The sequence below is a fragment of the Myotis yumanensis genome, unplaced genomic scaffold, assembly GCF_028538775.1.
Source record: "Myotis yumanensis isolate MYYU_CA2020_CCGP unplaced genomic scaffold, mMyoYum1.0.hap1 SCAF_15, whole genome shotgun sequence".
In the NCBI taxonomy this organism is placed as follows: Eukaryota; Metazoa; Chordata; class Mammalia; order Chiroptera; family Vespertilionidae; genus Myotis; species Myotis yumanensis.
Window position 1 is genome coordinate 7,305,326 of NW_027223766.1, and position 16,443 is coordinate 7,321,768.

The 16,443-nt window shown below is 40.5% G+C and overlaps 1 protein-coding gene across 3 annotated transcripts in view; it reads left to right on the top strand.

Moving 5' to 3' along the window:
• The window catches only part of IL7 (interleukin 7), a 56,932-nt gene that overhangs the window by 31,594 nt on the left and 8,895 nt on the right, over positions 1 to 16,443 (top strand). The window contains exons 3-4 of one of the 3 annotated variants that reach the window (XM_070391960.1): positions 14,703 to 14,783; positions 15,792 to 15,923. In XM_070391960.1, the coding sequence (XP_070248061.1) occupies positions 14,703 to 14,783; positions 15,792 to 15,923 (213 nt within the window). The remainder of the gene's footprint in view (positions 1 to 14,702; positions 14,784 to 15,791; positions 15,924 to 16,443) is intronic. The other 2 variants (XM_070391963.1, XM_070391962.1) reach the window with 2 other exon arrangements.

Here is a 16,443-nt window from a genome sequence, read left to right on the forward strand (position 1 = left end):
CTCTGAGTCTCAGTGTGCTTTTTTCTTTCCTTCTAGTTGTAGAATTTCCACTCAGCAAGCCTTCCTGTGGTTCTGGATAATGTCTGTTTTGTCTTTTAGTTGTATTTTTGAAGTGGTTGTACGAGGCAGCAATTTCAGGTGTTTACCTATGCCGCCATCTTGGTTTCTCCTACCTTCTCTTTTCTTATTGAGTCAGCCAGGACTTCCCAAACAGTGTTGAAAGCAATGGTGAGAAGGACATCCTTGCCTTGTTCCTGATCTTAGGAAAGTGTTTAAAGCATAATTTTTTGGGGTACAGAATTCTAGGTTGTTAGTTTTCTCTCTCAACACTTTAAACATTTCACTTGGCTCTCTTCTTGCTTGCATGTGTTCTGAGGATCAGTTGGTTATAATTTTTGCTCCTTTATAAGTAAGGTCCCACTGCATATCTTTTTTTCCCCATGAATGTTTCATAATCTCTGATTTTCTAAACTTTGGGTGTGATATGCATACGTATATGATTTAGGGTATTTATCCTACTTGGTAGTCCTTGAGCTTCCTTGTTCTATGGTTTTATGTGTGACATTAATTTGGAGAAAATTTTCAGTTATCATTGCTTCAAATACTGCTTCTGTTTTTTTTTCTTCTTCTCTGATATTTACACTGTGCATATATTACACACTTTTGTAGGTGTCCACAGCTCTTAGCTATTCACTTTTGTTTCTCCCCCAGTATTTTCTTCTCTTTACTTTTCAGTTTTGGAAGTTTCCATTGTCATATTTCAAGTTCAGAGATTCTTTCCTCAGCCATGTTTGTTTAATAAAGAGCCCATTATTCTATTACAGTTTTTTTAATGTGTAGAATTTATTATGCTTCTTTCTTAGCATTCTCACTTCAGTCTTACACATTTTCTATTTTTCTCTTATATTTTCTACTTTCCTTATTTAAGTCCTTGGCATGTTAATCATAGTTGTTGTTTTTTATTAGTTCCCAGAGGTTTTTAATTTATTTATTTTGCTTAATTTGTATACCTTCTGTTTCCCTTTCTTTTCTTAATGAGACAGCCAGGAGTTCAAAAACAGCATCTGATAATTCCAATATCTCTGCCATATCAAACTCTGGTTCTGATAAATGCTCTGTCTCTTCCAATTGTACTTTTATTGCCTTTTCATATGCCTGGTAACTTTTGTTGAAATGTGAACAGGTTGTACTGGGTAAAAAGATGTGTGGTAAATAGGCTTTAGTAAAGGAGTGGGAAGTGTGGGGAGAAGGGAAGCATTTTTTGGTCCCTGAGTAGGTTTTAGTCTTTTGATGAGTCTGTGCCCCTGGGCTGTAACTTGACTAGTGTTTCTCAGTACTTGCCGCCCATAGGTGAGACAGAATGGCTAGAGGGAACTAAGGTGGGTATTTTCCTTAAACAATACAGATTAGGCTGTGATAAAACCCCAGTAGGTTAGGCTCTGGTTATAGTTTCTCTTGAGAGCAGACCTTGTTAAGAAAATAATGCTCAGGAGGGTTTCCAAAATGGTGGTGGAGTAAGTGGAAGCTACACCGCTACTCTCCCAGGACCAAACTGGAAATACAACTAAAATACAGAAAAACAACCTTGAAAAATCAACTAAAGACTAACTGGAGAGAATTCTGATAACTAAGAACGTAAAGTGGAGACTGCATAGAGACTAGTAGGAGTGGCAGAGACACAAGAGGGCTGGCTGGGCTCCTACAGTTAGCAGCTGAAGTTCCAGAGGAATATCTCAGCTGTGTGAGTTGCGGACGGCATCCCCACTGAGAACTCTGGGATCTAAACTCCAAGCTGGGCTCCCCATCTCAAAGCACCAGAACTGAGAAAGGTGCCCATACAACAACTGGCTGTGAAAAGCAGCAGGGTTGCTATCTACCAAGGAAAGAAGGCTGGAAATGCAGGCACCCTCTTAAAGGGCCAATGCACAAAATTTCAAGTGCAGCCACTCTCCTTGGGCTCTGGAAGAGGGAGGGCAGAGTGGACTGGAGCTGCATGAAGAGAGTCCAAGGTTGGGAGCTGTGGGATTTGAGACCAGAGGGCAGCCACCCTGGTTTCCTGTGCTGAATCTTTCCCTCATGCTGCAGAGTTATATCTTTCTCCTGTAGACCTTTGCTATACAGGTGATTTTTGCCTGGGGAGAAGGCAGCTAGCCAACCCTGTTGGAAGACCTCTCACCCCACCCTGTGGTCAATAGCCTGAAGCTAATCCAGACTGAGTGCCAATGGGATTGCAGGCAGAGGCAGATTTCTGGAGGCATTGAGTTTTGCCTGATCTCATCCTGGGCCCACGGCTAAGAAAAGCAGACACTGTTGCACATCTTGGTCCTTTTCAAAGGTTCCCACAGCCCCAGCAGAGGGAGCCACAAGCTGTGGATTGCTGATAGCTTCAAACAGGTATTCAGGGCCAGTCACAAACAGCATCTGACATTGCCCTGCACTAGAGATTGGGAGTCATAGCATATCTACCTAATACAGAGACACTGAACCAAACAGGCAGCCAAAATGCAAAGACAAATAAAAAGCCCCAAATGAAAGAACAAGAGAATTCTCCAGAAGAAGAGATAAAAGAAATAAAGATAAGAAATTTATCAGACATAAATTTCAGAATAATGATGGCAAGGATGCTCAACAGCATGAGAAAAGATGTAGCAATTATGAAAAAAAACAGTTGGAAATAAAGAATGACATAGCATTAATAAGGAACACATTGGAAGAAATGCACAGAAGATTTGAGAAAGCTGAGAATTGGATCAGTGTATTAGAGGACAGGTAGAAAAATATCATTTAATCAGAGAACCAAAAAGAAAAAAAGAGTGAAAAAAAAACAGGAGGACAGCTTAAAGGAGCTGTGGGACAACATGAAACGTAACAATGTTCACATAATAGGCATCCAGAAAGTGAGCAAGGGATAGAGAACATGTTTGAAGAAATAATGGCAGAAAACTTTCCTAACCTGATGAAGGGAAAAGTCACACACATTCATGAGGCACAGAGAGTCCTAAGCAAGAAGAACCCAAACAAGCCCATGCCCAGACACATCATAATTTGAATGCCAAAAATTTAAGACAAAAAAAATTCTTAAAGGCAGAAAGAGAAAAATAATTTGTTACCTACAAAGAAGCTCCCATAAAGCTGTCAGCTAATTTTTCATCAGAAACTCTACAGTCCAGAAGGGAAGTATTCAAGGTAATGAAAAGCAAGAATATAAAACCAAGTTTATATGTCCAACAAGGCTATCGTTCAATATAGATGGTGAAATAAAGATCTTCCAAGAGGGAAAAAAAGGCTAAATAAGTTTATCATTACCAAACCAGCACAGTAAGAAATGCCAAAGGTACTGCTGTAATGAGAATAAGAAATAGAGAAACATAGGCATACAGAATTAAAATGGCAATAAATAAGCACCTATCAATAATAACCTTAAATGTAAATGAATTAAATGCTCCAATCAAAAGACATGGGGTAGCTGAATATATACAAAAACATGACCCAATTATATGCTGTCTACAAGAGACTCACCTCAGAACAAAAGACACACACTATGAGAAAGAAGGGATGGAAAACATTTTCCATGCAAATGGAAATTAAAAAAAAAACAGCTGGGGTGGCAATACTCATATCTGACAAAATAGACTTCAAAATGAAGGCCATAACAAGAGACAATAAAGGTCACTACATAATACTAAAAAGTCTCAATCCAACAAGAGGATATAACCCAGGTAAACATATATGCACCCAATATAGCAGTGACTACATATAAAAATTAAAAATTCAGGAGGACTTTAAGGAAAGATTTACAGCAGTACAATCATAGTAGGAGACTTTACACCCCACTGTCTTCAGTGGATAGATCTTCCAGACAAAAATTAACAAGGAAACAGAGACTCTAAATGACAACCTAGATCAGATGTATTTAATTGACATTTATAGAACATTTCACCCCAAAGCTGCAGAATATACATTCCTCTCTAGTGCACATGGGTCATTCTCAAATATAAACCACATGTTAGGGCACAAGTCTATACAAGTTCAAGAAGGTTAAAATCATATCAAGCATCTTCTCAGATCACAATGTAATAAAATTAGAAATCAACTATAGTAAAAACACTCAGACATATGGAGGCTAAATAGCATTTTATTAAGTAATGAATGGGTTACCAATAAGATCAAGAAAGAAAGCAAAAACTTCCTGGAAACAAATGAAAGTGAACACACAGCAGCCCAAAATCAATGGGACACAGTGAATGCAGTCCTGAGAGGGAAGTTTTAAGAAAAATCCTATATAATAAAGATGTAATATGCAAATGGTCATTACGCCGTGAAGCATAACGACCGATGACCAGATCAGGAGGGTGGGGCAGTGAGCTACAAGCAGGGGGCAGAGAGCTACAGGAGAGCAGCAGCGAGCTACTGGCGCACGGATTCGTGTGCAGGGCTATTAGTTAATAATAAACTACTTAACCCTACAACTTAAAAAATTAGAAATAGAATAATAAGATAAGCCCAGTGTAAGTAGAAGGAAGGAAATACTAAACAGTAGAGGAGAAATAAATGACATGGAGACAAAAAGAAAGAAAAATACAAAAGATCAATGAAACCAAGAGCTGGTTCTTTGAAAAGATAAGCAAGATTGATGAACCCTTAGCCAGACTCATCAAGAAACAAAGAGAGAGCACCCAAATAAATAAGATCAGAAACGAAAGTGTTGAAGTAACAACTAACACTACAGAAATACAAAGGATTGTAAGAAAATACTATTAACAACTAGATGCCAACAACAATGGACAAGTTCCTAGAAAAATTCAATACTGCAAAACTGAATCGGGAAGAGTCAGAAAACGTGAACAGGCCAATCACAACCGATGAAATTGAAGCAGAAAACTCCCAGCAAACAAAAGCCCTGGTCCTTGCCCTAACCCAGTGGTTCTCAACCTTCCTAATGCTGCGACCCTTTAATACAGTTCCTCATGTTGTGGTGACCCCCAACCATAAAATTATTTTCGTTGCTACTTCATAACTGTAATTTTGCTACTATAAACAATATGTAATTATATATGTGTTTTCCGATGGTCTTAGGCAACCCCTGTGAAAGGGTCGTTCGACCCCCAAAGGGGTCGAGACCCACAGGTTGAGAATCCCTGCGGCCTAACCGGTTTTACTCAGTGGATAGAGCGTCAGCCTGCAGACTGAAGGGTCCCAGGTTTGATTCCGGTCAAAGGCATGTACCTTGGTTGCGGGCACATTCCCAGTAGGGGGTGTGCAGGAGGCAGCTGATCGATGTTTCTCTCTCATCGATGTTTCTAACTTTCTATCCCTCTCCCTTCCTCTCTGTAAAAAATCAATAAAAAATATTTTTTTAAAAAAGCCCTGGTCCAGATGGATTCACAGGGGAGTTTTAACAAACATTCAAAGAAGAACTATTACCTATCCTAACCAAACTATCCCAAAAAAAATCCCAGAGGAAGGAACACTTCCAACCTTTTTTTATGAGGCCAGCATTCTCCCAATTCCAAAACCAGATAAAGACACTACAAAGAAAATTACAGGCCAATATCCCTGATGAACATAGATGCTAAAATCCTCAACAAAATATTAGCAAATCAGCTCCAGCAATATACTAAAAAGATCATACACCTTGAGCAGGTGTAATTGATTCCAGGAATGCAAGACAAGTACAATATTCGCAAATTAATAAACATTAAACATCACATAAACAAATTGAAAGACAAAAATCACATTATCATATCAATAGATTTAGAAAAAGCATTCAACAAAATCTAACACCCAATTTTTATAATATATTTTTTATTGTTTTCAGAGAGAGGAAAGGATGGGGAGAGAGAGATAGAAATTTAAATGATGATAGAATAATTGATAAGATGTCTCTTGGTCTCTTGCATGCCCCAAGCTGGGGATCAAGCCCACAACCCAGGCATTAATAAATAAATTGTATATATATATATATATATATATATATATATATATATATATATATTCCTGATGGGGAATTGAACTGTAACCTCCTGATTCAAAGGTCAAAGCTCAACCACTGAGCGATGCCGGCCAAGACCAACACCCTTTTTTTGATAAAAACTTTCAGCAAAGTGGGAATAGAGGGATCATATCTCAACATAATAAAAGCCATATGTAACAAACCTACAGCCAACATCATACTCAATGGGAAAAAACTAAAACCACTTCCCCTAACAGGAACAAGACAGTGATATCTGCTTTCACCACTCTTATTCAACATAGTACTGGAAGTCTTAGCCACAGTGATCACACAAGAAGAAGAAAAAAAAGGCATCTATATTAGAAAGAAGGAAGTAAAACTCTGATTATTCCCAGATGACATGATACTGTACATAGAAAACCCTAAAGACTCCACCAAAAAACTATTGGGTTTAATAAAGAATTTGGCAATGTAGCAGGATACAAAATTAACACCCTGAAATTGATGGCATTTTTACGCACCAATAATGAATTCTCAGAAAGAGGAACTAAACAAGCAGTCCCATTTATCATTGCAAGAAAAAATTAAGATACTTAGGAATAAACTTGAAGAAGTAAAAGACTTATACTCAGAAAACTTCCGGAAGTTGAAGAAAGCGATAGAAGAAGATATAAACAAGTGGAAGAATATACCGTGTTCTTGGATTGGTAGAATTAACATAATTAAAATGACCATACTACCCAAAGCAATCTATAGATTCAATGCAATCCCTATTAAAATACCTATTTCAAAGCAATAGCATATTTCACAGATCTAGAACAAATACTTTAAAAATTTATATGGAAGCCAAAAAGCCCCTGAATAGCTGCAGCAATCTTGAGAAAGAAGAACAAAGTTGGAGGGATCACAATAACAAATATCAAATTTTACTACAAAGCCACCGTAATCAAAACAGTCTGGTACTTTCACAAGAACAGTCAGACAGATCAATGGAACAGAACAGAGACCCCAGAAATTGACCTAAACCATTACTCTCAATTAATATTAGACAAAGGAGGCAAAAGCATACAATGGAGTCAAGACAGTCTCTTCAGTCAATGGTGTTGGGATAATTGGATGTGCAAAAAAATGAAACTAGACCACCAACTTACACCATACACAAGAATAAAATCAACATGGAAAAAAGACTTAAAATGTAAATCTTGATACTATAAAAATCTTAGAAGAAATCATAGGCAGCAAAATCTCAGATATCTCTTGTAGCAGTATGTTTGCTGATACATCTAGGGCAAAGGAAACTAAGAAGGGTATAAACAAATGTGAGTACATCAAAATAAAAAGCGCACAGCAAAAGAAACCATCAACAACATGAAAAGGGAGCCCACTGTATGGAAGAACATACTTGGCAATGATACATCTGATAAAGAGTTAATATCCAAAATATATAAGAAACTCATACAACTTAACAAAAGGAAGACAAACAATCTAATTAAAAACTGGGCAAAGGACCTAAATAGACACTTCTCCAAAGTGGACATACAGATGGCCAAGAGACATATGAAAAATTGCTCAAAGTCACTGATCATTAGAGAGATGCACATCAAAACGACAATGAGATATCACCTCACACCTGTCAGAATGATTATCATCAACAAATGACAAGTGTTGGAGAGAATGTGGAAAAAAGGGAACCCTAGTATACTGCTGGTGGGAATGCAGACTGGTGCAGCCATTATGGAAAACATATGGAGTTTCCTCAAAAAATTAATTATGGAACTGCCATTTGACCCAGTGACCCCACTTTCTAGGAATATATCTTAAGAAACCTGAAACACTAATCAGAAAGAATGTATGCACCCCTGTGTTCATAGCAGCTTTATTTACAACTAGAGGCCCGATGCACAAAAATTCATGCAAGAGTAAGCCTTCCTTCCCCTGGCTGTCGGCACTGGCTTCCCTCTGGCACACAGGACCCAGCTGCTTCCCTCCTCCGGCTGCCTGCAGACACCCGGGACCCAGGCTGGCTTCCCTTGGGCCCCGGCTTTGTCAGGAAGGACATCCAGAATGACATCCAGAAGACATCAGATCTAATTAGCATATTACCATTTTGTTATTATAGGTAGCTAAGATCTGGAAACAGCCCATGTGCCCATCAGTAGATGAGTGGATAAAAAAGCTGTGTTACATTTATACCATGGAATACTATGCAGCAGTTAAAAAAGGATCTCTCCCCCTTTGAGACAGCATGGAGAGACCTGGAGAGTATTGTGCTAAGAGAAATAAGCCTCTCAGAGAAAGACAAGTAACACATGATCTCACTCATATGTGGAATCTAATGAACCAAATAAAATGATGAACAAAATGGATACAGAGACATAGAAGATGGAACAGACTGACAAATCTCAGGGAAGACCGTTAAGGGTGGGTGGGTGAGAAGAGATCAATCAAAAAACATGTATGCATATCCATGGACACAGACAATAGGGGGTGGGCTAGAAGAGGTCAATGGAGGTGAAAAAAGGGGACATGTGAAATACTTTCAACAATAAAGATTTGGAAAAGAAAAAGAACAAAATACTCTGGCATATTTCAGAATGGTTTTCCTCCCCTCCCTCTGCCAGGAGCATAAAGCAATTTTTTCAGATATTCACTGTGAGGAATTCATAAAAATCCTGCAAGTAAAATTCAGAAAAATGCCCCCACCCCTGATAATAGGATCTTCTTAGAGTCTTTAGCTCTCAGACTTGTCCACTCTGAGCTTTCAGCAATTAATTCATCAACTATAGTTGAGGTTTCCCTGCCCCAGCACAGTTTCCCATGAGGTTTTTGCTCCTATACATTGTGATTATTGTATCCACCTGTCTGTCTCTCCAATATTTGGGGCAGCAGTTTGCCCTGTGACCTCACTTTTCTGATGGATATAAGAAGAGTTCCAGATTCTTTAGTCTGTTCAACTTCTTACTAGTTATGATGAAACTAGAGGCCAGGTACATGAAATTCATGCATTTGTGTGGGGGAGCCTTCAGCCCAGCCTGCAGCCAGTCTGGGAGCCCTCAGGAGATGTCCAGTTGACAGCTTAAGCCCGATCCCCATGGGGAGTGGGCCTAAGCCGTCAGTTAGACATCTTCAGCACTGCTGTGGAAGCAGGAGAGGCTCCCACCACCACTGCTGCACTTGCCAGCCGTGAGCGCGGCTTCTGGCTGAGCGGCGCTCCCCCTGTGGGAGCACACTGACCACCAGAGGGCAGCTCCTGCATTGAGCATCTGTCCCCTCGTGGTCAGTGTGCGTCATAGTGACTGGTCATTCTGCAGTTCAGTCAATTTGCACATTAGCCTTTTATAGAATGGTGACTCCTAGGGCACTTATGTGCCAGACTGGAAACAGGAAGTCCTCCAAACAACTCTGTTTTCAAATAATATTTCTTTGGTTTATATAGTATTTAATTAAGTGATATATAAATAAGTATGACTTAGGGTTAAGGAATTGACTTAGTAAATATGTGACTCAAATCATGAGAGTAAAAATAGATGAGTATATTAGAAACTAAACTATTCATTGAGAGTATTTAGTGTGCTATGGGCATTATTTAAGTCAAGAATTTTTACAGAAGGAATAGAGAATTGACAAACCCAGCAAGTTAGTTGAATGGAGATCAACTATGAGAAATTATACATATGTTCATGTGGCTGAACAATAATCCAATCTATTGTAGCATGCCTTCAAAAACTAACCATAAAATCAAAAAGGAACTGCTATGTATTGATACTACTAAAATAAATGAACAAATATAAATTATCAAATGAATACATAAGGAAAATGAAAAATTTAGATAACAGGTTAATTGTCCATGAGAGCAGTAGAAAATGTCAAAATTTTCTCTTAACACTTAGAAACCAAATTAAAAAGAGCTAAAAATAATATAATATCGGATGAAAGATAGAAAAAAAAGAAAGTGAGCTCTCTAGATTTTAGGGGGAGAATGGGGATTAAAATAAAAATCATAAATAAGTGTCCCATTAGGACAGGCGTATGAAAGAAATAATGGAGGAAAATGACACAAAATAGCATGTTTTAAAAATCAAAGACAAATATATAAAAGAAAAAGTGATATACAAAATCCATTGTATACATTATTATTGTTTCTGAAGAAGAAACTGTTACAACAAGAAAAAAATCAAAGATAGACTAAAACTGCTGAAATGAAAGTAGTACTTCAAAAAACTGAAAGGACATGTATTTTAGGAACAGCTGATCTAAAATAATGTTTTTTACTGGAAAATATTGAAGTTCAGAGTCAATGTGATCTTGGCCTTTCCCTTGTGATTTTCCATAGTCATAGTATATATTAATAAATCTTCAAATATGTCAAGATGCCTATAAGAAACTATTATTGGTAAAGAAATTCTACCATTTGTTAGATCAAAAGATGGGTACAGACTTCTTTCCAACTCCTTGGTTCTATCAATCTTAGTCTGTGTCATCCTTCTTATAGGGCTTCAATGAGAGTAGTTTCAGAAAGCAAATGTAACTGTACAGGTATACACTTATGTTTAGTTTATTCAAAAAAGTGCACTGAAGTCAACTAGCCAAGAATAATTGTTACTTCTATAGAAGTCAGCCTTTCCAGTGAATAGTAACATCTGTATATACTAGAGCAAACACTTGGCAAACAAATCAACTGGTATAACATTACCTTTCTGTACCTGCCCCAAATGAGTTTTGTCAAATACACAGGCTTAGGATGACTTCTCAAATATTTATGTGCCATGCCCTCAAGAAATTGGCACTAATTCTGTGTCACATTTTCATACAATATTTTTGGTAAATTGGAAAATAACAGGGATTAGCTGTACATTTGAGTTCTCTTTCTTTTAGAAAAATGGTGTAGCCAAAAAAAATGAATGCGTATTTTATCAAAGAGAAATGTATATGTGACATTCCCCTCCTTTGGACTAAATGGAAGCCAATAAGAAAATGACTTAATAGAAAAGTATTAATTCTCTACTACATTTCAGGAATGTGTATAAGGGCAGCCTGAGGATAGTTATAAAGAATACTAGTAGCCCTGCGCACGAATCCGTGTGCCAGTAGGTCGCTGCCGCCCTCCTGTAACTCCCCCCACCCCCCCGCATAGCTTGTTGCCCTGCCCTCTTCTGTAGCTCTCTGCCTCCCACTTGCTTGCTGCCCTACCCCATCCTGTAGCTCTCTGCCACCCACTTGTAGCCAGTAGGTCACTGCCACCCTCCTGTAGCTCTCTGCCCGCTGCCCCACCCTCCTGTGGTTCCTCCCACTCCCTTCCCCCTCCCCCCTTCATAGCTTGCTGCCCTGACCCTCCTGTAGCTCTCTGCAGCCCGCTTGTATCTCACTGGCCCACCCTCCTGCTGATCTGTGATCTGGTCTTGATGTGCTTGGTCATTACGCCTCAGGGCATAACAGCTAATTAGCATATTCCTCTCTTATTATATAGGACTAGAGGCCCGGTGCACAAAAATTTGTGCACTCGGTGGAGGGGGAGGGGAGTCCCCCAGCCCGGCCTGTGCCCTCTCGCAGTCTGGGACCCCTCGGGAGATAACGACCTGCTGGCTTAGGCCTGCTCCCGGGTGGCAGAGGGCAGGCCCAATCCCTAAGTGCAGCCCCTGGTCAGGCTCAGAGCAGGGCTGATTGGGGAGTTGGGGCGCCACCCCCTGTCATGCACAGAGCAGGGCGGATCGGGAGGTTGTGATGCCACCCTCAGTCATGCTCAGGGTAGGGCCGATTGGGGGGTTGGGGCACTGCCCCCTGTCACACTCAAGGCAGGGTCGATGGGGAGGTTGTGGCGCCACCCCCTGTCACTCACAGAGCAGGGCCAATCAGGGGGTTGGGGTGCTGCCCCCTGTCACTCACAGAGCAGGGCCAATCAGGGGGTTGGGGCGCTGCCCCCTGTCACTCACAGAGCAGGGCCCATCAGGGGGGTTGGGGTTCCGTACCCTGTCACACACAGAGTAGGGCCGATCAGGGGGTTGAGGAGCTCCCCCCTGTCACTCACAGAGTAGGGCTGATAGGGGAGTTGGGGCACCGCCCCCTGTCACATAGAGAGCAGGGCGGATCAAGGGGTTGGGGCGCTGCACCCTGTCACACTCAGGGCAGGGCCAATGGGGAGGTTATGGCTCTACCCTGTCACACGTAGAGCAAGGCCCATGGAGGGGGATTGGGGTGCCACCCTCTATCACCCACAGAGCAGGGCCGATCAGGGGGTTGGGGCACCGCCACTGTCACACTTGGGGCAGGACCGATGGAGAGGTTATGGCTCTACCCTGTCACACACAGAGCAGGGCCCATGGGGGGGGGAGGGGGTTGGGGCCCTGCACCCTGTCACACACAGAGCAGGGCCGATCAGGGGGTTGGTGTGCTGCACCCTGTCAAACACAGAGCCGCAGGGCAATCAGGGGATTGGGGAGCTCCCCCCTATCAGGCACAGAGCAGGGCTGATCAGGGGGTTGGGGCGCCTTTCCCTGTCACACACAGAGCTGCAGGGCGATCAGGGGGTTTGGGCGCTACCCCCTGTCACGTTGATCCCGGTGCCGGGAGGCATATTACCCTTTTACTATATAGAATAGAGGCCTGGTGCACAGGTAGGGGCCGGCTGGTTTGCCCTGAAAGGTGTCCTGGATCAGGGTGGGGGTCCCCACTGGGGTGCCTAGCCAGTCTGGGTGAGGGGCTGAGGGCTGTTTTCTGGAAGCGGGTGACTGAAGCTCCCAACCGCTCCATTTTTTCTTTCTTTTTTTTTTATTCTGGGCCAGCTTTAGCTCTGAGACCTCGCTGCTGAAAACATCGATACAATGTTGCGGCCAGGGCTGACTGGAAGCTGGTTTCTGGGGTTTTGTTTAGCTTCTTATTTGCAACATAGTACATAGTTGCTTAGAGTTGTAGCTCAGAGGCCGGCAAGTCAGGCAGGGAACGTTGGAGTCTGCAGTCCCTGGAGCAAGCAAGCCTCATGTTCGCTTCCAGCTGCCTGGCTGCCAGCCGCCATCTTGGCTGACAGTTAATTTGCATAAGGATATGCTGATTAGCCAATGGGAAGGGTAGCAGTCGTACGCTAATTACCATGTTTCTCTTTTATTAGTGTAGATATGTGTTTGCACTAGAGGTGTCTGCAGTATGACTGGGGTGGTTGGTACTAACAAATCTGTTTGCAAAAACACTTTTCCAAAGATAAGGAAAAGTGATGTAAAAATGTCCAGTGAGTACACCACCGCCATTTATATCAAACTACACAAGAAACTAGGACTGTTTTCTTATCTTTGATTCCCCAGAGGTCTTGGTAGAGGGCCTTGCACATTAGCCCCCAGTAGGTGTTGAATGTTAAGTGAATAATTATGTGCTCAGACACTGATTCCTGAAGGTACAACAGAGAGTATACTCATTTAGGGTTAGGATGAACCCAGAAACCATCTATGCTTTTCACAGGTGACAAGGGTCATGCACTTTCTAAGATGCAGAGATTAGAAGCCCATGACTAAATCCTGAAATTACTCCACTTCTTATTCTGTTTTTCGGTGACAACATACAGGCTAAGTCTGCTTGGAGTCCTGGAGGCTGATAACATAAATGGAGTTTGCCAGACAGACCTAGTCCACACTTGTGCATCAGAGAATCTAAGTCCTTACGAAATTCTTCCTAATCCTGCCACTAAGTTCTTGATTCAAGTCATCCCCACCTTCGAATACCACATTCCTTAGGAAGAAAATATGAGATTGCACCACTCCACCTTCCCACTCCTATATTACAACTAGAGGCCCGGTGCATGAAAATCGTGCACTGGTGAGGGTCCCTCAGCCCAGTCTGCGCCTCTCGCAGTCCGGAACCCCTAGAGGGATGTCTGTCTGCTGGCTTAGGCCCAATCCCTGGGGGCATTGGGCCTAAACCAGCAGACAGACATCCCTCTTGCAGTTCGGGGCTCTCACCATTCAAGACCCCAAGACCCCTCACTCCTTACCGCCCACCTGCAGCAGAGGCAGGAGAGGCTCCTGCCACCACTGCTGTACTCGCAAGCTGTGAACCCAGCTTCTGGCTAAGTGGCACTCCCCCTGTGGGAGCTCACTGACCACCAGGGGGCAGCTCCTGCATTGAGCGTCTGCCCCTAATGGTCAGTGTGAGTCATAGTGACTGGTCATTCTGCCGTTGGGTCGATTTGCATATTAGAGTTTTATTATATAGGCTAGTTACAATACACACAGATGCCATTCCATTGTTTCTTAGCAAATGTCCACCTCAACCATCCCAGACAAGTTGGATTATTAAAAATGCTGCAGAATGACTCTACTCTCACTCTCACTCTCAAGAGTTTTTCCCTTCATTCTAATGAAAATTCCCTTTTTTACTGTTTGATAGTGGCAGGAAATTGGGCCAAATAACCTCTTAAATGCATTGCAACTTTAAGATCTCAAAGTTATAATATTTTCTGTTTATAGTATAACTTCTAAAATAGGTGCTTTTATTTTCCCAAATGAGTCAGATTCTTTCAATGATTTCTGGGGTTAAACTATGGAGTCGGGAGGGAGCTCTGTGTCTGTGGGACTTTGTGTATATACTTGTTTATTCTTCAACTATAGAAACTATTTTCCATGCCTAGTCAGCTAAGCCAAGCTAAAGGTATTTCCCTGAAAATGTACATATAACTACCAAGTATTATAACATTGTTATTTTTATAATTACTCCATATTAGAAAACTCCCCAGTTTAATAATTTGATTTTATATTATTTATTACAGGACAGGATAAGAGAAAATGATAGCAATTGCCTGAATAATGAACCTAACTTTTTTAAAAAGCATTCATGTGATGATGATAAGGTAATGATAATTATTTGGAGTTTGTATGTCATTCGAGCTTGATTACATAGAAGCTTATATGCTTTTGTATCTGTTAGATAATTATATTGATTATATTAATAACTTATTCGTTTGGCTCTAAGCAGGCAGTTCCCATTGATCTATTAAGTTGTGTTGTGGTGTTCTTTTATACTCTTATTTTACAAATAGTCCTGCAGTTATTTGATAAATATGTTTACTTTAGCATTTCATTTTTCACTTATAAAATTCTAGAACAGTTGAATTCAAAGAGATACACATCTCTTATTTCTGAAATCTTTATGAAGGAAAATGCTTGTTAGGGCATAATTTAGTTGTAGGCATTTAGAAATTGTTTTCTTTTAATATTTGCTAATCTTCACACCACTACAACTTCTAGTTGGTGTAAAACTTTCAACAAATGCTCGTGTGATTTTTTTCCACAAAAACCAGTGTGGTATTCAACAGTCTTTTTAAAAAATAATAGCTGAGTTAACCTTATGGCATCTAATAGTCTATAGTCATAAGTTCTTATTTTTAAAATTTCTATAATTACAGTGTGATTTGTTTTAGGTGAATATGACTCTTCATTTTCCTATTACCAGCTACTCATCCATAGCTCAAAATGTACAACATAATAACAATAAGAAAACCACACATACCTTTCATTATCGTTGCTTCCAGAAGACCTCTCTCTTGGTTATCTTGCTTAAACTTAAATAAACTTGTTATGTGTCCACCCACAAGTGGTAAGATCATACATACATTACAGAGAAAGAGAATTTTAAAAGCTAATCATTAAACTGAGTTCCAGGCCCTTCAGGCTGTCAGCTTCTAGGCCACAGTTTCAGTCCAGTTACTTGTCAGTCATGTGATTAACTGGAAAAGAAAGCTGGGTGGAGGTGGGGTATTGCTTAGCAACAGGGTTCTGGCTTTAGGATCCTTAAGAAAGCTTTTCATTTCATAATATTTTATTTGAACCACAGCCCTTCTGATTTTTTTCTGTAATAGGAAGCTACGTTTTTAAAAACTGCTGCTCGCAAGTTGAAGCAATTTCTTAAAATGAATATCCATGAGGAATTCAAGCTCCACTTATCAATAGTTTCACAGGGCACATTAAAACTGTTGAACTGCACCAGGAAGGTAAGCTGAGGACTATTTACTTTAAACAAAAATATAAGCTACTCCCTTTATAGTTTTATTAGAGATATTATCATTCTCTAATGATCCATTATCATAGAAGTCTAAGTGCTTATAACTTAAACTTGAAATACATTTACTCAACTCTGGACGAGGAAAATCGCAACTTGAAAATACCTATTTGTCTCTTGGCTAGGGCAAATCAATAGTTTTAAAAGGGGAGTAAAAGTGAATGCATATTTCATTGCCTTAACAACTTTCAAGGAGGCTAGTGTGATAAGTGGGGTGGAGAAAAGTAAATTTTTGTCACTAAAACCTATTAATATTTTTAATCCACATATGTATAGATTTATAAAAATTCATAGCAAATAAAACAGGTAAAATGTATTTAACAAATATCTTTCTCATTAACACTGGGCATATACACTGAGTGGCCAGATTATTATGACCTCCTGATGTTTGTAGGCAAATTAGCCCTACACTGCATCGTATTGGATATGGAAGCCGAAGGCCTGTTCGAACA